The following is a 24,579-nucleotide window of genomic DNA, read 5'->3' on the forward strand; positions in this document are numbered from 1 at the left end:
CATGCCCGACGTGTCTCAACTGAGCAATAACTGAGTTCATAGCAACAACAAGGTTAAGCATTAGCTTATGAGGTATTACTCAGTATGCAGGTAGTCAATAATGAGGCTGCATTGTGTTGTACTCAGATGTGTAATTAAAATAGACACAAAATATCAGCTCTGTGGGAAAAGGTCATTTATTCCTACTATTCAAATTGTTGCTGATTAGAAAAAGTGAAATTGTTCCCTTCATGGCACAATTTTCAGTAGAAATCCATCTTTCAACTTCTAGAATTCTATTAAGGCAATAGAGTCAAGACTCTATCTGAGAACAAAACACCATCTACAAAACACTGGAAAGTTAACGATTTTGAATTACCATTCAACATGGTAAACATGGTGTCTTTGGGGCTCGCGCTTTCTAAGAAGGAAAGCTACAAGTCCATCATGAAACAAGTTCTGTAGGTCCTGATGCAAAGTCTCTGGGAGTCTGAAGCACAGCAGGTCAGGGAGCTTGAGTCTTGGTTTTCAGAGAAGGATCTTGTAGTAGTCGTCTTTGTAGCTGTACAAGACCACCACAGCCAGCCTGAAACAGGACAACATCCGTCAGTTATTGATTCAAAAGGATATGAAAACCACACAAATGGGACATCAAAAAATAAGGACAATGAAATTCAACCGGGTAGGTTTCCACATATTAGATTTCCACGTATTAGATTCCTAGATGAAGAGATCAGTCAGTTTAAATAAACACAGGATTCAACTCTGCTATGTCCAGGGTAAAAGTACCAATTACTGTTATTTCCATTAGTTGGCGCTGTCATTGTTAGCTCAAGCATGGCTGTGCCTGTGAACACCTTATATGGCTGAAGATGTGTAAAAACAGCACTGGAGATACAGATCGTACATGCCAGCAGTGGTTTTAGCTAGAACTAAATCTCAGTGAGCCCTTGGGGTAAGTTTACTTTATGATCTTGCGGCTGCCAGGTGACTGGATGAGCCTTTCAGCCCACTCATCTGGCCTTGGTTGCCTGTGCCCCACATTCATTGAAAACAACAAACAAGCCGATGAATATATCCATTGTTGCCTCTATGACGTGTATTTATCACCAGTCTTTTCCCCCACTAAATGGCAAATCAAACACACAGCAGGGACAGGAAATGAAAACCAACTGCTCTGGAGAGGCGGATGGGAAGGCAGAAAGAGAAGCTCTTTTTTTTTTTTGTTAGCATCTCATTCATGAAAGAGAAAATCCTCTGAATCCCTCACAGGGTTGCTCTCTATGGGCATTCACCAGCGTCACAAGGAACTCAAACACTGGGGATTTAGCCTGGGCTTTGAAAAAAAACATTGTTCTGCTGGGAAGCTGGGCAACATTAAGTGCTACATCCACAACCTCAGCAATTGGTGAAGTTAACCGCCCCCCTCCCCCTTGTGCTCAAATCTCTCTGTCAATCAACCTGGGTGTTAAGAGACACACCTCAGAAGACCAAACAAGGCAAATCCTTCTCCAGATTCCGCCTCAGGAAACGGGCTCAGCAGAGGATTTGATATTCTGCAAGGCAGTAGTTATCCGTATTACAGCTCCCTTTGAAGGACTATCACTGTTACACCTGGAGTGTGTGGGCTTGCTCCCAGCTTTGGGGGGGGGGGGGCTGCCCGTAAAAGTAAGTGTGCACTTGTTGTGGTCTTTAATGTATTCTACTGTTTTTAATGGATGGAAACATATGAGCGGAGCAGTGGGGTCTTTGGCTCACTACTCACTGGGGTTTGTCTTCAGAGTATCAAGTTCAAACTGTTTCTTTATTTTGGAGGAGTAAAACATTTTGACACTTGAGAATGTTAAAATTGACAGAGTTTAAGAAGTAATTAGATTGGATTCTTATCCTTTCTCAAATATAGAAACCTAAATCTTGAACATTTCCATTTAAATGAAAATGTCTGTTAAGTCTCTTTCTATCATGGAATGAGGCAACACAATTGTGAGGAGCCTATTGCCCACAAATGAAACCCCTTGCGTTGGCCGTATTAAGAACTACGTAACTGTCAACATTTCCAAGAAAAAACAAAGCAACCATTCCAGGAAACTGAGATCCCCAAAACATCTCTGCAACTTTGAGAATGTTACATTAAAATAGTTTTCTTATTACAACACATTGTCCTGCCTTATTTATTTCTTCAAGTATTTCTGGTTGTGTCAGTCCAGCACTTTGGCCCTATTTGAAATATCTCAACACCAATTAGAGTGATTCCCTACCTACCACTAGCATGAGCAGCGGGCTAACATTTAGTTTTTAAGTCAAATGTCTCAACAACTTTTGTATAGATTCTCATTAAATCTGTTATACACATCAGCAGGGCCTAGACGACAATGATAAAAACTTCGGGGAACGTTCCCTTTTCCTACACCGCAAATAATGCTGTAAAAGTTACACTTATCCGGTGAATTATCTCAGCATCTACTAGTTGGATCAGCACAATCTTCTGTACATACTCATGGTCAATAAAGAATGAATATATTTGACTTTCTTTACAATGTAGGTGATTTAGCAAGCTATGTCTGGGAACAACAATATATAGGAACTATTAAGATCTGCAACAAGTTGGTTTTTCTTTGCTGATAACAACACAAAAAACTAACTTTTTGGTCATTTTGAAATGGTAGATCTCATCGCAGATGGACTTCAGGTAGCGCTGCTTGGGTAGACGAGACAGCAGAGTCTTCACGCTGCTGTTGAACTGCTCTTCGCTATCAAACTGGAAAGAAAAAAAGTCGAGAGCATGTGTGAATGCAAGAAATTAGCAAGCAGTGAAGGCAAGAAGTGTGACAAGAAATGCAGAGGCCAAATTCAGTGCATCAAACAAAGCCTGGTAGAGGTTAGTTTACTATGTCAACACTGTTCAGAGTATCCAACACAACAGCTCACAAGGTGTCAGTTCCCTTTATGTTTGTTAACAGAAAAGTAAACTGCATTTTAGAGGAATAAATGGGCTTTTTCTTCTGCAGCCTTGGAGTATATTTGTTCAAGTCAAGTGTAGCTACAGTGGGTTTATAGATTTCCTCTGCTTTGTGTGTGACTCGTGGTCATTTGCCGTATTTAAAGCAGGCCTTTCCTGCACGCCTGGCTGTACCCACTGTGTATTGTCACCCGTTTTATATACTAAAGTGTTTTCTTTGACACATGTGCTTGCGAAGCGGGCCGACTGTATAGGTGGCCCATTCATTTCTGCAGTGGAGGCTTTTGCTTATATAGAGGGGTGGTGTAAAGTGCGTTCTTCAGACGTCTTCATGTTACTTAGCACAATATAATTTAAGACTTTTAAAAACCTCTGCTCTTAGGAACCAGGGTTTCTTTATGAGTGCCGCTTTGGTCAGGAGTTTGGAATGTGAATTGTAACACCTCTTAAGTATGCGTTTTCTTAACTGTATGTGTCTGTCCCATATGTGAGCCTTGTTAAAGGAATGAACGTCTTTGGCAGAGTTCCCTGGCTGTGGAAAAAGGCCGGGGTGTTCCCTCAATCCACTCCTCATCGGGCTTGTTAGGAAGGAGACGGGATCCCCACTTCCTGTCTGCGATCTTGACCTCTATTGGCTGTTCTTTCCACCCTCCCTCCCTCCCTCCCTTCCACCCTTAAGGATGTAGCCTTTTATTAACTCTGCAAAAGGGTCTTGATAAAGCCAAGTATGGAACCTACCTCCAGAGACAGGAAGTTCACCAGCGTTTCCTTGTTCAGGTCCACCTGTGGGACGAAAACAAGCAAAACACAATGGAGCCTTATCTCGTGTTGCAACAGTTCCAGAAATGTTTTTATAATACAGCTAAAAATATCAGCCAATAGCTTGTGCAATTCTTTATAGATAATCCACACCACTTGGGTAAATGTACCCATAATTCCACTTACACAATGCTCTGGCAAGGCCTAAAAAGTACTCGATGTCCCGTTTACAGGAAGAGTCTAATAGCCTCCTCGGATAATCATTGGAAAACGAGTACTTCTGTTTGATAGACAAGCAGGCTACTGACCACAGTGAAGATTTATAGGCCTGTGTAACTCTCTGCTTATGGGAATCAAGGTGATTATGTTTCAATAACTTGTATTTACTGCTGATGAAATCCAGACCCCAATATGGAAGACAAATGAATTGTGTGTAGCTACATTGGTAAAAAGAAAAACAAGCACGTTATGATTTACTTTGAGAATATCAGGCCATACATCTTCAATGCAACCACAAATAAACACAATATGGCAGCCATTTACATCCCCTGAAGTGACACGGTGACTGTTTAGTGTTCATTGTTCTGTAGCGACTGGAACGGATTCACAGCCATGTCAACCTCCAGCACGAGGCAAATCACTATAAAAGGGCTGCTCCCAGGGATGTTTGCGATTTTAGCTATCAAAAAGCCCTTTTCGCCGCTCTGTGATTCCACACATGGATTCTAGAGATAAGGGTGGGAGAGCAGAAAAATGGGGAGCCGGGGTAAACAAACAAATGACTTACTGCCAGAACCTCGATGTCATTGGTTTTGTTCTGTAAATTGCTCGCGAGATTTTGTAATCTGGTTTGGATCTGAAAGAGAGAGTTAGAAAGGAACAAAATAAGAGAAAGAACAAATTGAAAAGGCTGAAAGTAAATAGTGGTGGTTCCCATGATCAAAAGAAACCAGGAGGAAAAAGAATACTACTTTTTTTAAATAAGAAAAGTGGGTTGGTTTTCTGTTACAGTTATCGTATTCTTATTGACAAACAATGTGATGTCTTTGTTTATTTCGCTTGCAATGCTTGCTGTTATTATTCCCCATTTGTGAAGCTGTAGCGAAATGACTGGATGAGTGGGTGCGGACATAAACTCGAGTGGTTTAAATGTCAAACATTTGTGAACATTTTTATTGGTAACTACATCAGAAAATCTGGCTCACCAAATCATCGATTTCAGAATGGAAAATAAGGGATCAGAAAAGATGGAAAGAGAAGTGTGTGTGTGTGTGTGTGTGCGTGTGTGCGTGCGTGCGTGTGACAAACCTGAATCTCATAGCGTCGTCTAATATTAGAAGAGACTTTGTCCGGGCTGATGACGTTCACATTCATGTTCATGGGGCCGCTGCTCCCATGCTGTTCTGAGGAGCCTGGAGACAGAAAAAGGACCATTTCCACATTTCATCCAATCAGAAGGCTTGGGTTAATCACACCTTAATCTCAAATGTACACATTCCAATGACATGACGGTGAAAACTGCCTCGCTAAAGTCTTTCAATTTAATTAAATCCGTTTGTATGCTACCTGTCTGCATGCCAGAAGTTGGTGTGAAATGTAACACTTCTTCTCTTTTTGCACTTATCGTACGTCACTGGGTAACAAATCAGTTAAATTCCAGAAGTCTAAATTCAGTAGGATCAGTGCTACTTTACAGTCATACTTTTCCAAGTAGACAGTATAAGAACAGAGGTGTGAATGCTGCAGTAAAGCTATAAGGCTACACATCTTAATTTGTATATATAGAGGCGTTCTGTAAAAACTAAGGGGTGATCAGACCTGTGGTGTTGAGCAGCGATCCTTTAGGGTTCTGAGACATGCTTTCAGACATTTCTCTGCAAGGGGCACAAGGACAACATTATATAAGAACAAACCGCCTTACATCATGCAGACGTCTGAGCAGCGCATTAAACCAAAATGTCTTTACCTGATGTTTCTGTCCTCAAAGAATTTGGTCCGACATTTCTGAATGATGTGGTCCACCAAGTCCGACTCAGGGATCCGTTTCTCAGACTGCCTGTCTTTCTCAAAGGACTTGACCTGGAGACAGACAAATACTTTAGCATGTGCTGCTGTTCAGAACCACTCTATAATTCTCTCTTAAACAAACAGTTTTGACAGCATTATAATTCGGCTTTTTTTTTTAAATGTAATGTATTCCCGCACAATGCTTTGCTGCACTGTTGGTCTAGTTTACCTTCACATAGTTTCCCTCCTTGTCAGAGACCAGGGCCATGCAGCTGATGCCGGCCAGCCTGCAGTGCTCCATCAACGTCTCCTGAGACTAAACACAAGACAGACAATATAGGTGGTGATTTAAGGTGTCATATTATGCTCATTTCCAGGTTCATACTTGTACTTTGAATTTGCATTTGAACATGTTAGATCCTCAGAACACACATTCGTTTTTCCTAAACTGTCTTGACTGAATGTACCTGTAATTACCCTCAGGCTTAAATGCTCAGTTTTTAGAGCCTGTCTCTTTAAGAGTACCTCCTGAAAAAGCTGCTCTGATTGGTAAGGGGTTTCTGGGTGTTCCGCATCTGCACCTACGATCTGCACACCTCATTGAAGGCAGGGATTGACTGTAATGACGTGCAGCCGCACTTATAATTGTACAACCTAATATGACGTGAAGGACCTGTTCAAAGGCAGTCTCCAAATACAGGCTGTGCGTTTCTTTCTTAGGAATTAGCCTTTTAATACTACTGTACTTGCTTTTTAATAACAATAAAACAAAAACTCAATCCTGGAATATGCTGCCTTCAATGCCTGCAATCCCTAGAACTAGAACATTATATATGCTTCCGTTAGGCAATATTATAAGGAATCATTCTGTAAACTTTCATTGTTATGCGGATGATACTCAACTATATTTATCAATCAAGCCTGATGAAATTAATCATCTAAATAAAATTCAAGACTGCCTCAAGGACTTAAAAACGTGAATGACCTTACATTTTTTTATGTTAAACACGACCAAAACTGAAGTTATTGTACTTGGCCCGAAGAATCTACGAAACAAATTATCTAAAGATATATTAACTATGGATGGCATTAATTTGGCCTCCAGTGAGACTGTAAGGAATCTTGGTGTTATATTTGATCAGGATTTATCCTTTAACGCCCACATAAAATCCATTTCAAGGACCGCCTACTTCCATCTACGTAACATTGCAAAAATCAGGCATATCTTGCCTCAAAACGATGCAGAGAAACTAGTCCATGCATTTGTTACTTCAAGGCTGGATTATTGTAACTCCTTATTATCAGGGTGTACCAAGAAGTCAGTCAAGTCGCTTCAGCTGATTCAAAATGCTGCAGCTCGTGTACTAACCAGAGTTAGGAAAAGGGACCACATTACTCCTGTTCTGGCTGCCTTACACTGGCTCCCTATAGAACACAGGATAGAACTTAAAATTCTTCTTCTCGCCTACAAAGCCCTTAATGGGCAGGCGCCATCTTACCTTAAAGAACTCATTATACCCTATTGTCCTACTAGGGCATTGCGTTCCAAGAATGCAGGGTTGTTGGTTATTCCTAGAGTCTCTAAAAGTACAATGGGAGCCAGAGCCTTTTCTTATCAAGCTCCACTTTTGTGGAATCAGCTTCCAGTTTGTGTTCGGGCGGCAGACACCCTATCCGTTTTTAAGAGTGCGCTTAAGACCTTCCTTTTTGATAAAGCTTATAGTTAGGGCTGATTAGATTCAGCCCCTAGTTTTGCTCATATAGGCTTAGTTTGTCGGGGGACATCTTACTTCTTCCTTCTCTCTGTCTATACCTGTGTACTCTCATGTTCCGATTAACCCAGCTTCCCCAAATTTCTTTCTTTTTGGTGTCTATATACGCCGGGATCCGGAGTCATGGATGATCCTGCGGTCCTGTGTCATGGATCGCGAGTCCTGGATCTTGAGTCGTGGCTGTGGTCCTGGATCATAAGTCCTGGATGGATATCCTCGTGGATTCATCTTCCTATTATACACACATGCATTTCCAAACATTTGGACTACCTATGTTGCAAATGTATTATCTTTTCAATTTACACACGGCATCTATTGCACGTCTGTCCGTCCTGGGAGAGGGATCCCTCCTCTGTTGCTCTCCCTGAGGTTTCTCCCATTTTTCCCTTTAAACTGTGGGTTTTCTCTGGAAGTTTTTCCTTGTACGATGTGAGGGTCTAAGGACAGAGGGTGTCGTATTGTCATACTGATATTCTGTACAAACTGTGAAGTCCACTGAGACAAATGTAACATTTGTGATATTGGGCTATATAAATAAACATTGATTGATTGATTGATTGATTGATTGATGGATTGACTGAACTAAGAGCACATAAAAAAAAAGAATGGATAGAGAATATTAATTTCGCAACATACTGAATATGTGTACCATTCACTTTAACATGTCCTGTTTGGTGGTAATGTTGCTGCTTGAGGATCTAACCTGGAGGGACAATCTAACCTGGAGGGACACAGTGTGGGCTGAGTTAAGAGGGAGCTGTTAACTTAACCATCTGGTCTTAATTGTTATTAACCATACCAGTTTGACAGAGAGTTTTCTTCCATTAATTACTAAAAGAATCATGAGTCAAGTTTGTCATTTAAAACCATTTTGAAATCTGGGCTCATTTTGGGGGGAACCTTCTTCTACAGCAGCAAACACTCAGTGTAGGTAGAGTTTTGGTTGAAAGAGTGTGCACTGTGCCGGGAGTCACGACCAATATCAATGTGTGTTCAGGTAATGTGTTCAACCATGACACTCTGTACTTATGTATGTATTAGCCCAATTGATTACGCCAACTCGCAGCCCGAGAGTTTCATTTGGCTGCTCCACTAGACGAGCCAGTGGTAGTGCAGAACAACCCCTTCTGTGTTAACAAGCGTGTGTGTGTGTCATGTTTGCCTCGTCATCCTGTATGCACTAACACTTCCTCTTTTCTTATAACTTTCACGTTGACAGAACAAATTAAGTCAAAGTTAAGCCATTGCTCAGGGGGCCGGTGGGCAGCTCCAGGGCCATATGTCTAATCTGACCGCATGTGGAAAGGAGTTTGCCATATTTGGCAATTAAAAGCTAAAAAGAGTGGAACTGTCTCCTGAGGATGAATTAAAGCTGCAGATTCAGGGCCTTTTAAGAGGCCAGCATGGGACAGGTGTTAACAAAAGTCTAGTGAGAGAGGAGGGATGGATGAAGGGGTCTGAACAAGGTGTTCTCACCATCTCACCACTCAGTCAGTGCGCAGCCTGCATACTTAATCTACAAATACAAACAGTGTTGACACTTTGAACCTAATGCCGCTCTTTTTCAGCCAAACTGCCCGTAAGGACTTGTTAGGGGAAATGAAGGTGGCCAATAACTTTTGTCCTGTGCCAGTACATAAAGACAATGAAGAATGTTAAAAGCAAAGCACTTATCCACTGCAGAAGTGGAAACTGACATGTGGGCACTCCAATTTGCGATGGAGGGCATTTACACAAACACACAAACACAAGGCTTGGATCAGTTTGTCACATAAACATGAAGAATGTGACAGAGGCATGGCATCAGGATTTCTGGACCGGGAAATAAATAACTTCACTTTGAGGGGACTTATCTCATCTCGGCTGTTTCCCCTAACATGAGCTTATCATAAAAGTTTATTGGAAGCTTGTCTAACAGATGCCTGAGTCGATTATTGCAGAAATGACTTGTATTGTCCCAACATGGCCTCTTTCAAGTGAAACCACAAAGTGCAGCTCATTCTCCAAGATGTTTACTATTTATGATGCTGTCACGATAAACTCTGCTGCTGACAGATGAGGGGTCTTTCCCCCTCAAGAACAGAAGTCGCCCCCTGTAGGAGGGTGGAAGTTACTACAGGACAAAAAGGAAATACATTTTACACCAATGTTCCTTTCTGTTCAGGGGTCTACAAAAGACGGAAAGTGGTCGAGTTTTGAAAGAAAAAAGGGGCTCAGTTATATAATAACTGCGAACGGATATAAATCCTTCTGATTAAACGATTACAGTGCTTCTCTAGCCATGTTCTCTCTGCAGACGGTTTCCTTTTGCGGGTCCGGAAGCACATAAATTCAACACCGACACAATGCATTTGGGTGAAGAACACAGAATGTAAACAAATAACTTTTTTACTAGAAAACAGTTTATTTATTCTCTCACCTGTGAGACGTCGTAGGCGATGTCTGCAGAGACACCAGTGCTCCACAGCTTCTGGACAACATTGATGGCTCTGGACATGGAAGAGTGTCCCACTGGGACCACCAGCGCATCACAGGAGCTGACTGAGGGCTGATGGAATGCAAAAACAGAGAATGTAAAGAACAGAAAGATATTGAATAATGCAATATCTTATTGTCTTCAGATCTACCCACAGTTTTCTTAGGCACATCATTTCACATTTGAAATAAAAATAGAGAACACGATAATGACAATAGTCACAGCGATCATAGTTATTAACATGTTTGTAAAAGTGGCTGTGTGGCGGCCGGCTGCTATAATAAGGCATACTTAAATATGTAGCTGTCTGCTGCGCCTTCATTACAATAATTAGGAATGATCCCAGTGGGTGTGTGTGTGTGTCTCACCGGCTCCTCCATGTTGGCTATAGCTGCACAGACTTTGTCCAGGGCCACGCTGGCCCCCACTGCAGAAGGCACTGGCACCGTGGAAGCTGGCCCACGAAACTCCAGGATCTAGCAGCACAGAGAACAACAGACAGAACATAGACTGCATCATATGGATTTAATTGAATACAGACCGAAGAGATATGAAGAAAAATGGAAGACACATTTTTCAAGTATTGGCTGCAGATTTTTGTCATGAAAGTCACTAGTGCGGTACGGATAAACGCCAGTAAAACCCACCAGGTGGTCGTAGCGTCCTCCAGCTGCCAATATGTCCGGCACAGTTCGCTTGCGCTTCCTGATGAAAGCCACAAACTGGAAGATGATCCCACAGTGATGCTGCACCTTGTATACCAAGCCTAAGTTAACCACCACCTATAGAGAAGATACACATGTTTTAAAAGAAAAGAGAACATACACTTTAACCTCCATTCACCTAGAATGTGTGTGTTAACACCCCGCACACACAGACACTCAAATCCAGCACCAGACACTTTTTTTACGCTGCTATGGACAGTCTTGCACTAATGTACATTTTTAAAGATATTGAAGTGACTGTTATTTTTGTATATATTGATTGTTGTGCTTTTATATAGGTCTTAAAGGTGGGGTAGGTCATTTTGGAGAAACCAGCTCGAGTGCGCTAGAATTTGAAAATACACAGCCGGAACAAATATGCAACTTCCTTACAGAGCCCCTCCTCCAACACACACGAACGCGCACATGACCAATGAGGGCACGAGATAAGTTTGTGCACAGATGGAAGGCTGACAGGCAGGTAGGCCATTAAGTTATTTTAGCCGGGCCAGCTCAGATGATTGGTCGTGCTTTTTACAGTACTACGGCTTCCAGAGATGACATTTTGTAATTTGTATACGTATTTGCATACATATTTTTATATATATTAGTTTTTGTATTCGGGATTGTGGAAAACGATATTTCGATCTCTCTGTCTGTACACATAAATTTAAAGATTGACAATAAAGTTGACTTTGACTTTGAATCCAAATCACCGGCAGTTTGACTCCTAGTTTCCTCAGCAGCACCGTGAGCTCCTCCAGGTCCTTGAGGCCCTGCTTGGCCAGCTGGGTGACGGCGGTCTTCTGTTTGGTGAGTGATGTCAGCAGTGGAGCCAGATCCTGCAGATTCCCCTTCTGCACTATGTACTTGTACAGCGTCTGCAACTGGAGGGATGTCTGAGTTTAGAACAAGTGAGCTGCTGCTGATTATTTTTACAGCAGGTCCTCGTCCATCCCAGGTCTGACACTTACGCTGTTGGTCGACAGGGAGAAGTTACAGAACTTTGCCTCCACCTCACGTTTGGTCAGCTTTTCACTCTGGGGAAGACACAGAAACAAAAGGAATGCATTAACACTATTATATATGCTCATGCTAGCGTTTAGGCAACAGTCACGCACTGTGAATAACATCTGTGATGCACGTGTGACCTTCACTGACCATGGCTTCACACAGTATGGAGGAGGCCTGGCTCAGCTTGTCCTCAGGGACTCCGCTGTGGAGCAGGATGGCCTTCAACAAGCTGGTGTGGTTCAGGTAGATGTTGTAGTTCCTCTCCTGCGCGACACACACACACACACACACACACACACACACACACACACACACACACACACACACACACACACACACACACACACACACACACACACACACACACACACACACACACACACACACACACACACACACACACACACACACACACACACACACACACACACACACACACACACACACACACACACACACACACACACACACACACACACACACACACACACACACACACAATTACAGTCAAAACTGAGAGCACTACTGTACAATGAGCGCCTCGAGTGAATAATGATTGTTGTGTCCGGCTGCCCTCTCATTCCGTCTGACTCGCGTATTCTTAAAAGCTTTCACACAAAGAGCAGGGCGGTCGAGAGGATCACAAACAGGATCTATGAGGGATGAATGATTAGGCCAGACCCTAAGGTGACTGAGTTCACGAAACATGAAGGAGGAGAGCAGACTGACGTGGCGCTGGGGTGTGTGGGCAGGAAATGGATTGGACTGGGAGGCAGAGAAGGAAGTGCAGGGAGCTGAGCACAACAGATTTACTATACAAATAATAAATACTGTGTAAATCTGTCAGGCTTAGACGTACTTTGGTATGTTAGGAATGTGAGCGGGAAGGGAAAAGGGAAACAACAACAACGGGCCAGGTTGCACTTATGGCATCCGTAGGAAAAATAAAGAACAATGATGCATCCAGCTAGTCAACAACGTGTGTGAATCAGGGTCAGCTCTCTGCGTAGTAAAACAAACAGACTGTGTATAACCTGAAGCACGGGGAACTCCTGGACTATTTCAGAGATGGTGTAGATGGTCTCAGCATCAGGGAGCAGGCTGCTGGTCACGGGGGTGATGATGTCGAAGGCGCACTCCAGAAGCTCCCTTGGGTGCGCCCGGTCCAGCTTTCTGGGACGGAAAACACGCTCGATGCTGTACCTTCAGAGAAATTGAGAGAAACATTCATAAGTCTCAACATTGATGTCAGCCTTTAATTAAACAGTTCACTTGGTGGTGATAGGACTTTACATTGCACATTCCTCATTGTTGTTACTAAAGATTTGACATGAATAACAGTCGCATTACAACTATAATGTAGATTAATGCGTTGGGAACAAATGCAACGTTTAATTTTTGTAGCTAAATGTACAAAAAAGAAAAGAAAAGACATCCCAAACGATTCTGGCGGGTCTAGCTTAAAGATAGTTAAAGAGAAACAAAAATGATATTAGAGTTTTCTGCAGAGTTGCAAACAGAGTGGCCAGCATAAGTTAGATTGGTAATAAGTCAGTGACATACCTCCTTTGAGCTAATAGCTTGGTTGCAGAGAACTTTGTAAGACCATTTTGAAAAGAGCATTTATTTAATAAATGAGGATATTATTAGGATTTTAGGCATAAAAGTGTGTTACATAATTCAACTTTACCTCTTCAGGTGCGTTATGTTATTGCGAGCGACGTATCTTGAAAACGCCATCTAAAGTAAAAACAGAGTTAAAGCATGGGGTGCACTTGTGTAATGACAGTGAAGTCAGTGCATACCAGGCTGTAATCAATCACACAGTGGAAACAACCATTTAGTGTTCAGGGTTTCCTGAGGTAGCAGGATATTAAGGCGGCTGCTGATTGCAGCCTCACACTATGTGTGTGTTTGCGTGTGCTGATGCAAATAGTTGGGTAATTAGTGTTTGCGTGGAAGCGCGGACATGCATGTTTGAGCGCGTGTTTTGTATGTGTGTATGTGTGTGTGCGTGTGCGTGTGCGTGGCGCTCACACGAAGGTCGTAGGGCAGTGTGACCAGCATTCCACTGTGATCCATGAAGCAGGCCAGCTCGCTGCCATCATACAGCTTCCTGTTCCTGGGGAGGAGAAGCGGTGTCTGGAGGCGCACCGCACCTGAGGAGGAACATCATGTATTACTGCAACATCTGCATAAGATAACACAACCCTCGGCCGAAAAAGAGATGATGCGTGTGAGTAAAAACAAATAAGGACAGCTGGACATCATCAGCAAAAAAAAAACACTAGCACCTGCACATAATCTGCTCTTCCCCACAGTGCACTTATTGTTTTGCTGCCACTCTCTGGAGCAGATGTTGGGGTTCAGAAGAACGTGCTCACAATGGGTCAGGAGTCCAAGTGGTTGGCAGTGGAGAGTCAACAGAGGCTCACACGCACACTCATCAAACAACCATAGTGTACTCACCATGCTTCTTGAAGATCCTGGTGATTGTTTCATAAACATGCTGCTGCAATTTGGCACTATTGAAGCTGAAGCTGCCCTGGAGGGAGAGCAAACAAACAGCCTCTGTTAGGGATCAGGAGACATGGAGTAAGCACTACCAGGCCTTCTGCCGGCCGCTATACAGGCCAGATGAAAGGAAGCACTGGTGAGTGAGTGCAGCCATTCAGATGTCTGGAGTGACATCTTTAGGTGGTGAGGGGTAACTTCAAGAGTACTTAAAGTGGCTTTTCATATGGTGTTCTGTTTTGAAATGGTACAAATATCTGGAACAAACTCTCAGAAAACTGCAGGTCACTCCAAGTCTCACTTCTTTTAAATTAAGGATGAAGACTTTTCTGCACACTGCTTCATTTTATTAAATAAAATAACTATTCATAACTGACACTGCACTGTACCTTTTATTCTTGTATTTTCTTTATTTACTTGACCTATCCTGTTTTAGTTTGCTTTATTTGTATTTATCTTGGCTTTTTATTGAAAAAATGTCACTGTAATTTTATTATGCGTTTCTGTTGAACAACGTTTTAACGCTCTTAATGTTTTTGGTAAAAGAAATTGAAATTGCCTCGTGTGGAAATGTACTATAAATAAACGTGCCTTGCCTTCACACTTACATTCACCATATATCCAAAATACATATGCCTTCTATAGAAATATAAATAAAAGTACTTACTATGCATCTACGTTTTTAATTCCCTAAATACCACACATCATATATCCTTCTTAAAATAAATACGTGACACCAGTCAAAATATACTAGAACCACACCTTGTGCAGGTCTATGTCGTAGGTGTAATCCATGACCGGGGAGGTGTTCTGGGCGAACAGCTGGCCCACCATGGTGCGGTAGGATTTGCCGTTGATATTAGCCATGGTATGCTGCAGCACCTCGTGCAGCTCCGACTCCTCCATCTGTGGGGGGGGCAGCAGCTCGCTCTTCAGCAGCTCCTGGGCGGTGGGCCGCAGGGCCGGGTCGTGGTTCATCAGCCACTCTATCACTTTCCTCTGAAAGGAGTCACAGCCAGCAGCCCCGATTGTTAGACTGAGAACTCAGAGAAAAAGGCTTCATATCAAAATGCTACAGCGTCCTACCTGTGTTCCTTGCTCATATTCAGTAAAGTCCTCAGGAAAGATCATGAGCTCCTGCATCGTAGAAAGAAAATAGTTGAGGTCAGTCACAGGCAAGTTATAAATTCCCACGCAGCCAAAATAATTGACATGGGCTGCAGTGGAACAGTCTTTTTTTGTTTCGGAAGTATCAAAGTGGCGGTCATAACAGCTGTATGAACGATCTCATTACTTAGGAAATGTGCTTCAATGCTTCCATTCTTTTCTCCTTTAGCATAGAGTAGACTGGCATGTCTTTTACCTTGGACAACCAAGAGAAAGTTCTTTGCCACAATTCAATGCGGCAGCCCCACATACATAGCATCGGCCTTACATTATTCAGTTGCCTCGTGCAAGTCAAGTTAGATACTGTTGTGTATGTTTTTATAAAGTCCTAATGAAGTAAGGAAAGACAGACAATGTCATTTTTTTCACTTTACGACCCCAGCAAAAATCGCTACCAGTCCTGAACATGAACGTACCGCACGCAGCTGGCTCAGGACAGTGATGCGCTCGGACCCTGTTGTCATTGGACGGTAGGACATCTCAAACAGGATAATGCCCAGGCTGAAAAGATCAACTTTCTGAGGACAAATAGAAAGGATAAATATCAGACACCTAAAAGTCTTGTGCTACAGGAGCGCAGCAAACTATGCAACTAAGATGGAGAGACAGTGGTCACATGGAGACAACTGCAAAAGCTCAAATAACGTCTATATTTCAATACAAATCTTACTTGGTTGTAGGTGGCTTTGGTGTTTCCTTGAACCTCCGGACTGACGTAGAGCGCAGTACCAACCATGCCTGTCATGTTACCTGTAGAATAGTGATGCAATGTGTCAGGGAAGAACATGAATATCAATCAAAATAGCATTAAATCATGGGAAGTTTTTCAAACTGCACCTGTTGGATCTGGTTTGGGCATCACTGCTGAGCCGCTCTCCTCCACTTCAAATTTGCCTGCAGCCTGAAACAGTAAAGCAGTATGCATGTCATATTGATGCGTAATCTAGTGTTATGAGCTATTAACCTAGGCGATTAAACATAGTTAGTGACACTGTTTTACATAACTCCACAGAGCGGCCTGTCTGTAGAGTGAAGCTGTTAGGCTAATACACACCACATTAGCAGGGTGGTCCGTAGCCAGGCCAAAGTCCCCAATCTTCACGTGGTCCTGTGAGTCGAGGAAGATGTTGACAGGCTTCAAGTCCCTGTGAATCATGCCCTAATGGAGAGGATTCATGGAAAGATCTGCTCAGTCATGCGTAATTAAAAACATGGCTTCCTTATTACTGCTATTACCATACAAAATGCAACTTGGATATAAAAGTGTGATACTAGCAAGTTACGGGACACTTGCAAATGGTCTAATTATTTTTTAAACCATGCTTAGAACTTAAACATATACACACACAGATAAAACACCTGCTCGTGGATGTAAGCAATCCCATCCAGTATTTCCCTGAAGAGTCTCGCTAAACGATTCTGGTCCTGGTGCAGGCCTTGATCTATTGTGTCCCTTAAAGTGCTTTTTTGACAGTATTCCATCTGGTGGAAAACAGAAAACCGGCATTAGATAGGAGGCAGTGACCTCTAGTGGTAGAGAATGGAGTATGATGGTGAAGCTTACTTGTATGTATAAGTGATGAGCTATCAGGAGGGGTTGGTCTGAGTCTGTGGTGTCCCCTGCGTCTGTTACAGGCCTTCTGATTGGCTCAACCTGCAAGAGGAGTCTGTTAGTTGCACTATGGACAAATACTAATGAATAATAGATAAAGTGTAAATATTCAAACCTGTGACATATCGTCTGTGTTTTCATCTCCATTGTCAAAGATGATGTCGCTACTTGAATCACTGTCTGAAGGTCTAAAAGAAAAATGTGAAGTGTTGAGAGTTTGTGCAGGAGAAAGTATTGCTTCACGTTATCCCTAAAAAAAACACTTACAAAAAAGAGGCACCAAAAACGTCTTCTTCTTCATCCTCATCATCCTCTTCATCACTTGACTGGTGCCTGCTACATTTGGCGCTGGAGGACCTCTCGATGGAGGTGGACCACTCCACGGAGCTGGACAGGGCCGGGGGGGGCGCAGCGTCCTCCACGTTGTCGGCGAGGCCCAGCTCGTTGATGGGCTTCGGGGACTCTTTGCGCTTGGGGGGCTTCTCGTTGGAGCTCCAAGGCTCGGAGCTGTCGGTGTTGCTCAGCATGCCTCCCGAGGGGGTCTCGTGCCGCTCAATCCACGCGTTGTAGTAGCGCACGATATTCTCATGGTTAAGGCGTGAAAGAAGCGTCACCTCGCCTTTGATTCGTCTGAACTGTTTACTGGCCGGGTTGACCAGGATGCGCTTCACAGCGTAGTAGCAACCGTCGAGGTTATTCTGAACCTGGAGTTGCAGGAGAGGGAAAGTGGAAGGGAAAAAGTGAGATCAACAGACAGTTTACTCGCCAGTGTAACATCATCCAAAAAAGCTTTAGGGCCTACCTTAATTACAGCACCTACCTTAATTACAGCACCTACCTTAATTACAGCACCAAACGCCCCCTTTCCAAGAAGCTGGAGTTCCTCAAACTCATTGAAGTAGCGGGAAAACTGCCTCTGCACCCCGGTGCTGAACGGAGCGTGGAGGATGTGGCTCTGCGGGGTGACTGATGATGGGAAGTCCACAACAGGATCTGAGATGACGGAAGAAGAAAAAACATGACAACGATTAGATAGTCGTGATGGAGAGAGCTTACAACAGTATGACATCATAACTATAGGGGTGGGATCAGCTGCATATCATTAACACACTGTACAATGATTGTGCAGAAAATAGACACACCTGTAGAATGCAATGTAAAACAATCCATTAACAGTTATACTATTATTAAGTATTAATGTAAATATATGCTGCGAGGAAAGGAAATATCCTTATATTGATAGGAAAATAAGGAATTTAAAGATGCTTTTTGTGGCGCGAATGTTTTACTAAGATCTGACAAAAAGGTTCAAGTTGTCTCTGATTTGTTTGTAATTGTTTGACTCTACATTATATGTTGCTCTCGTAGAATATTTTGCTTTAATTGAGCTAAATTTACCTAAATGTTTCTTATATTTGATCCAACTCATGTACAAATAGTGTATGGGCGTGTATATCACCTTCTGGGCTGTCAACCCGGTGCTGTGGCAGGTTTTTGGGCGAAGGAGGCTTGAGGAAGGAGTGTTCTAAAAGCTGCTGAGTTGTCCAGCGATCAGCATCATTCAGGCACAGACACCTGTGACAAAAACACATACAGTATTATAGACGCTTTAACTAAAATGTCTATTTTTACGAATCCACATTGTGCTTTGCTGTCAACATAAAGCAGTAGAGCCATATTAACAAGAAGGAAAAGGTCTAAACATTATAAATGAAACATAATGTTATGAATGTAAAACAACTTAAATTTGAAAACATTAGTTAAACAGCCAGCAAAGAGGAAGATGGACATCTATGAACATCATGGCCCAAAGGATGATTAAGCATATTAACAACAAATCCAGATGCTTCACAATACTGCCATACATTTTCCAAGGCCCACTCCTCAGTTCTGAATGGGTTCCACTTTTCCAGACAGTCACTGTTTTCCCTTTGTGTGTGTACGGCATGAAAATCTACCCGAAGAGACAAAAAACTTTGCTGGCAACTATTTCAGTAATCAGTTAACTTGCTGCATTCCTGGTCAAATATCTGACCTGAACCAAATTAAATAATTCGGGGCTTTGGACTAATTGTTGAACAAAACAATCCAAAATATCATAATGGCCATTTTCTCACAAATTGCTGTTGTTTCATAGATCAAACAAACTGTTGAAGAAAATAATCATTAGTTGAAGGTCTATTTCATTGAATGTAAGGTTTGCTTCTGTCAGTCGGTTGTCAGGAACACAAACAAATCTTTCATTTAAAACAAATCTCTGGAAAATGATCAGGACTATTCAAAAGCATTTAGTACACAGAGTACATGACTTATAGCAAATTGTCTTAAACACTATTATACTCCTTTAAGAAGCCGGTAATGTATCCTTCAATACATACTTATGGAAGAAATCCTGGAAGTCAGCAGGCAGGCTGGCTGGCACTGTCACTGGATACTCCTGCACCTCCTTCCCCTGACTCAGAGCCAGCAGCATCAGCCCCAAGTTCCACACGTCCCCTTTTTTGCCCGTTTTCGTTGGCATCGACGTATCCTCCGAGAATCGCACGTGGGCTTGCTCGAAAATGTCTTCTTTGCAGATATCGGCGAATCTCTTGGATAAGCTGTAATCGGTCAGTCGTACGTTTCCCTCGGAGTCCACCAGCACACTGGAGGCCCCCAGCTGTTTGTGGACCACGGAGTTGGAGTGAAGGTAGTCCAGGGCAGCCAGAAGCTGGGCCGTGTAGTGGCACAGTTTGTCCAGAGGGACCGGGGTTTGTGTGACAAGGCTTTGGGTCAAGTTGACGCCAGCCACATGCTCCACCAGCAGGTTAACCACGAGGCAGTCCTCCTTCTCAGTGGAGCTCAGCGCCATGTAGCGCACCAAGTTTGGATGATCCAGCCGCAGGAGGGAGTTGAACTCGTTTTCGGCCCCATGGATCTACATAGTAATTCAGAAGCATGGTTTAGTACTTCAAACCACCAATCAGAATCAGAATACCTTTATTAGTCCCACAGAGGGGACATTTACATTGTTACAGCAGAAAAGAGCCAAAGACAGTTTAATGTTACCTAAGAAGCTTGCATAAAAAAGTATTAAAGATTAAAAAAGTATAATAAAAAAAGTTCTGAGGATCTAGCAGCCAGGCATATATTGCACAGTTATTACCGGCATATATATATATATATTGCACATATATATATTGCACACATATATATATATATATATATATTGCACAAAGAAAGATTACTTAAGGACTATTTTCCAGGTTTTCCTGATCTTAAAAACAGTTGAATACATTATTGAACCAGTAAATAATAATAATAATAATAAGCTTATTTATAATAATAATAATAATAATAATAATAATAATAATAATATGTTTATTTATTATAGCACCTTTCACAGAAATAACATTTCACAAAGTGCTTCACAGTTAACAACAAAAGTTCAAATTAAGACCACGGAAACATGAATACAATAACCACATGAGGCAGACATTTTTAAGGTCAACATAAAAACATAACACAGACCACGTGGAGTCCAAAACTAAACTCTTAATGATAACATCTGCTTTTATTTTACTTGCCTGCTTTTTGCAGTTATCAATCCTTCCTTTCTCCTGACTGGTGAGAAACGTGCCCATCTTCTTGTTCCATTGAAGCGACCACTCGTAGATCACAGTAAAGTCTCCAGAGTTTTCCTCAAATCCATAATAAACGTTACGCCGGAGCCTCTCGCTCACACCTGTCAGAAACACACAATAGCACACACACAATAACACTCATGCCAACGGTTAACAGGTGGATTAAGCAACTTTGGACTGAAGTAGCTGCATCCTCTCAGACAAATCTCACCTAAGCTTTTCCCTCTGTGGACAACCAGATCTCCAAACGCGCTGCTGGAGAAGTGAAGAAGCTCTTGGGAGCGAGGGATGTCGTCATTAACCGTGTCACGTCTGGGTAAACAGATACACATGTCAGCCTTATTTCAATGTTTCTTTAAAACGAGAAGCATCAGCTGGATTGCTGTGTACCTGTGGCGTGTACTGGAGGTAGTCCGGCGGCGGTTATTGGTGGCTCTCTTGCCTTCCATCAGTTCAGGAGGAAATCCGCTGGGGCTGGGTGGGCTCTTCCCTAACAGGGGGGAGTGAGAAGGGACTGGCTGATCCAGACTCTCAAGACGCTCCTGTGAATATTAAAACCATTAACAAATGGCCAATCACAACACCAGTTTTGCTTAATTTATGTTTCTGCAGGGGATATGAGATAAGTTTTTCTATAAACACCTGTTTGGCAATCTCCTTTCTTCTCTTTTCTTCTCGTTTCTCCTCCTCTCTTTTTTGGATAACAGCCATGATCTCTTTTTCCTACAAGAACAAGAAATATCTCAGTCAACATCCTGTTCGACTGAAACTTCCGTCAGTTGTCTTGGTTTTTTCATACAGGGTGCATAGTTTGTAGGGCTGCAACGATTAGTAGAATGACGGAACCACAACTATCTTGATCATTCATAAACCCTTAAAGTACTTTTTCATGCAAAAATCCATCTTCAAACCTATGCCAAAGTTAGAGGTCTTTAAGCAAAGGAGATCCAATAGGGTGTCAAGCAGAAATATTTTGTACTGCATTTTCATATGTAGTCAGATCAGATACACTCTTACATCATGAATTTCTGCTTCTTATTCATGGATTAGCTCTACTTTAGTTTCACTGTATAGCTCCCACAAGATAAAGTGTGTGATCTTTTGTGAGTGAGCCAACCAAATCACTTTAATTTTAAGTGCAAAACGATGTTATATTATAACACAAGGCACAGCATGAAGGGTTTTATCTATACTCCTAACCATTTCCTCCTCCTGTTTGCGCCGTTGGTCCATCTTCTGCTGCTTCTCCTGATCTCGTATCTCCTGCTGTCTCTGCAGGTTCTTCAGCATCTCCTCATGGAAGGAGCTTGACGGAGGCTTGTTGTGCTCGCTCAGAAAGCCCTGGATGTAGTCTGCCAGTTCGTAAATCATCACCTGGTGGACAGGTAGGTAGGGGTAAAGGTGGTTGTTGTATATACACTTGTATCTAGGATTGCAAAATTCCGGGAATTTTCAAAGATGGAAACTTTCCATGGGAATAAACTGGGAATTTTCAAAATTGAAGGTTGGCTCTTCATAGGGAACTTAAATATAGTTGGGGAAAATATATTTTAGCATAATCTTGACTAAAACAAACAGATGCCATTCAAGTACACTTGAATATCCATGCCATAGCACACTGCTTACTGCATGCCTATTGAGACCACTGGCTGGTTGGCATTCGGGTAAACCTAAGGCTCTCTGAGCCTGACACAGAGCCATCCTCAACAAGGCTGGACAGTGACACTGAAGAGGAAGACTCAGAGTTGGATGTTGATGAGGCCCAGGAAGAGCCCATTGACTGAAAAGGTTTAGCAGAAACGCAGAGGGTTGCTTGAAGGAAGATTTGCATGTTTAATGGGACTTTTTGGAGGGAGAAGGGCTCTTTTCATTTAACATTTTGAATGGGACTTTGTGGGGATTTTTGGATGGGGGTGCATTTTGGGGTTGGGGGGGATGAGTAATATTTAACTCAACATTCCTGTTTTCATTCTTCAATGAAACAAATAATTGTTCAATAAAATAATTTAAAAATTGTTCTGTTCTACTTAAAAAAAATTAAAAGAAAAATAAAAAAAAATCTGTTGAAATGTCATGTTTTTTGTTTAATTTTGCATCGAATATTTCCAAAAATGTACCAGAAATTTCTCCGCCCCTTTGCAACCCTACTTGTATCCACGGGTCAGTGTGTGTGTGTGTGTGTGTGTGTGTGTGTGTGTGTGTGTGTGTGTGTGTGTGTGTGTGTGTGTGTGTGTGTGTGTGTGTGTGTGTGTGTGTGTGTGTGTGTGTCCATCCTTACCTCACCACATCGCGATGCCGCCAGCTTTGTGAGTTCACTCTGCAGATTCAGGAGGTTTTCGTTTGACAGACCTTTGGCATTATGCAGCTCCAGTTCTGGAGGCCTGTTGGTGCCACCAGACATCAGTTAGTAAGAGCGAAACACTGAGAAGACATGAACAAGTCCACACTGGAGCTTTGTTCTGAGGAGACAGTTGTCCTGGAAAGTTAAAAGGTCACAGTTTTTAAATATGTAATTAACAACATATCCATTAACTATTACTAACCATTATGAGGTTATTTCTTAAAGACTATGATTTAGAAGAACATAATGCTTTATGTCTCAGCATGTGGACACACAATAAATAAGTTTCGCATTGCAAATGATACATGACCTGAGGACAGAATCATTAAAACAGCATTGTGAGACTTGTCTCAGTTTGGTTGTTGATACCTTGCAGTGCAGTGGCAAAAATGACCAAAGTGGAGACATGGCAAATGTCAGGGGTCAGTACTCACGCATCTGGGTATGTGGGTGGGCATTGAACCTGCAAGTCCACAGTCACGTAGCATTCCTGTCCATTATTCAGCCCGTTTGGCCGCAGGCAGAGATGCACCTGAGGGGGCCTTTTAACCTGAGAGTACAGTGAAGGAATCCTTGTTAATGGGGTGACAATGTTTGATCGCTTCAAGTAAAAGTAGTTATGTTTCAACTTTTGCCAATCATCTGCTTTAAAAGGCAATGCATTCTGCTAACTACCGTCTGTAGCTACCTTCCATGGGTCCTTGCTCCGCAGATCCTGGAAATCATCTCCAAAGATAGACGCGAGAGCTTCTAGCTCATTTTCCTGCTGGACCGTGTGGTCGTCAGTCCAGTCTGCTGGAGTGTGCTGCTGACTGCTCATTCTTCTTCCTCACTACATGGCACTGCTCGGTCACACTCACACACAGACAGAATGAGGAAGAGGCTCTTCCGCTGCACTCACCGCCACCCTGTGCAGCTCCGGCACATTCTTCAGTCCAAACTTTGGCAGATAAGCACCTCAATGTTATTCAGTAAAATCGCTAACTAATCACGAGATAGGCGACCACAACAACGCTGCCAACTGGCGCATGGCTGTTGCAGGCTGTGTCGCAGAAGGTGCAACGTCATCACTTTGCTCCCTCGAAAAAAATGGCCTCGAGAGGGCGGTAATCGTCCTTAACTGATGCTTGGAACTGAATTTTTGTTTTTAAAAATTAACATGTTCATGTCCTGTTTTTAGGTGTATTTCCCACTGTTAGTCCACTGTGCTACTGTACAATCTTGCTGTTGCATAGCCTGCCCCCTCTTTACCTAGTTTACTTTCCGCCTCGTTCACTTTTACGTTTACTAGTTATTTCCTATAAAAAAAATGCTAAGAAAACCCTTCTGATGGGCCTGCAGAGCTGGCCAGACTTGACATTGAGATATTTAAGTAAAGTACAAGTGCCTCACATACATAATTCAGCACAAAATGTAATTGTACTAAATGTACTTTGTAAATGTACCACAAATAACAACTTTAAAGATAAGATATACAGGAGGACAGCAGAGTGGGTAGGTCAAAGGTCAAGTGTGATAGGCTATTGACTTTTACCTATGGCTATCAAAGTTGAAAACTAAACTGTCAATGTGATATTTAACAATGTTGGAAGATACCGAAAACGTATCTGCAGCTATAGGCTCCAAAAAGGGAAATATACGATTTTTGTTTT

The 24,579-nt window shown here is 42.4% G+C and overlaps 1 protein-coding gene across 2 annotated transcripts; it reads right to left on the bottom strand.

Moving 5' to 3' along the window:
* Nucleotides 1-158: 158 nt before the first annotated feature.
* Nucleotides 159-24,022, bottom strand: eif2ak4 (eukaryotic translation initiation factor 2 alpha kinase 4). Of its 2 annotated transcripts, XM_079641540.1 has the most exons (39): nt 23,616-24,022; nt 23,362-23,477; nt 22,865-22,967; nt 21,787-21,960; nt 21,229-21,309; nt 20,977-21,128; nt 20,798-20,898; nt 20,530-20,687; nt 19,342-19,880; nt 18,423-18,538; nt 17,802-17,956; nt 17,231-17,667; nt 17,079-17,151; nt 16,916-17,005; nt 16,711-16,833; nt 16,406-16,510; nt 16,189-16,252; nt 16,022-16,101; nt 15,768-15,869; nt 15,271-15,321; nt 14,947-15,183; nt 14,140-14,215; nt 13,708-13,829; nt 13,361-13,410; nt 12,705-12,873; nt 11,818-11,934; nt 11,631-11,696; nt 11,373-11,543; nt 10,600-10,734; nt 10,321-10,428; nt 9,896-10,024; nt 5,934-6,020; nt 5,664-5,776; nt 5,516-5,571; nt 5,006-5,109; nt 4,485-4,553; nt 3,677-3,721; nt 2,622-2,737; nt 159-565 (listed from the first exon to the last, which is right to left on the bottom strand). In XM_079641540.1, the coding sequence occupies exons 1-39, from the start codon at nt 23,745-23,747 to the stop codon at nt 508-510; spliced, it is 4,980 nt and encodes a 1,659-aa protein (XP_079497666.1). In that variant the 5' UTR covers nt 23,748-24,022; the 3' UTR covers nt 159-507. The 2 variants fall into 2 exon arrangements, with proteins under 2 accessions (XP_079497666.1, XP_079497667.1); XM_079641541.1 differs by lacking the exon at nt 23,616-24,022 and having other exon boundaries at nt 22,865-23,062.
* Nucleotides 24,023-24,579: the final 557 nt, after the last annotated feature.

The sequence above is a fragment of the Notothenia rossii genome (genome assembly GCF_949606895.1).
Source record: "Notothenia rossii genome assembly, chromosome: 7".
Taxonomy (NCBI): Eukaryota; Metazoa; Chordata; class Actinopteri; order Perciformes; family Nototheniidae; genus Notothenia; species Notothenia rossii.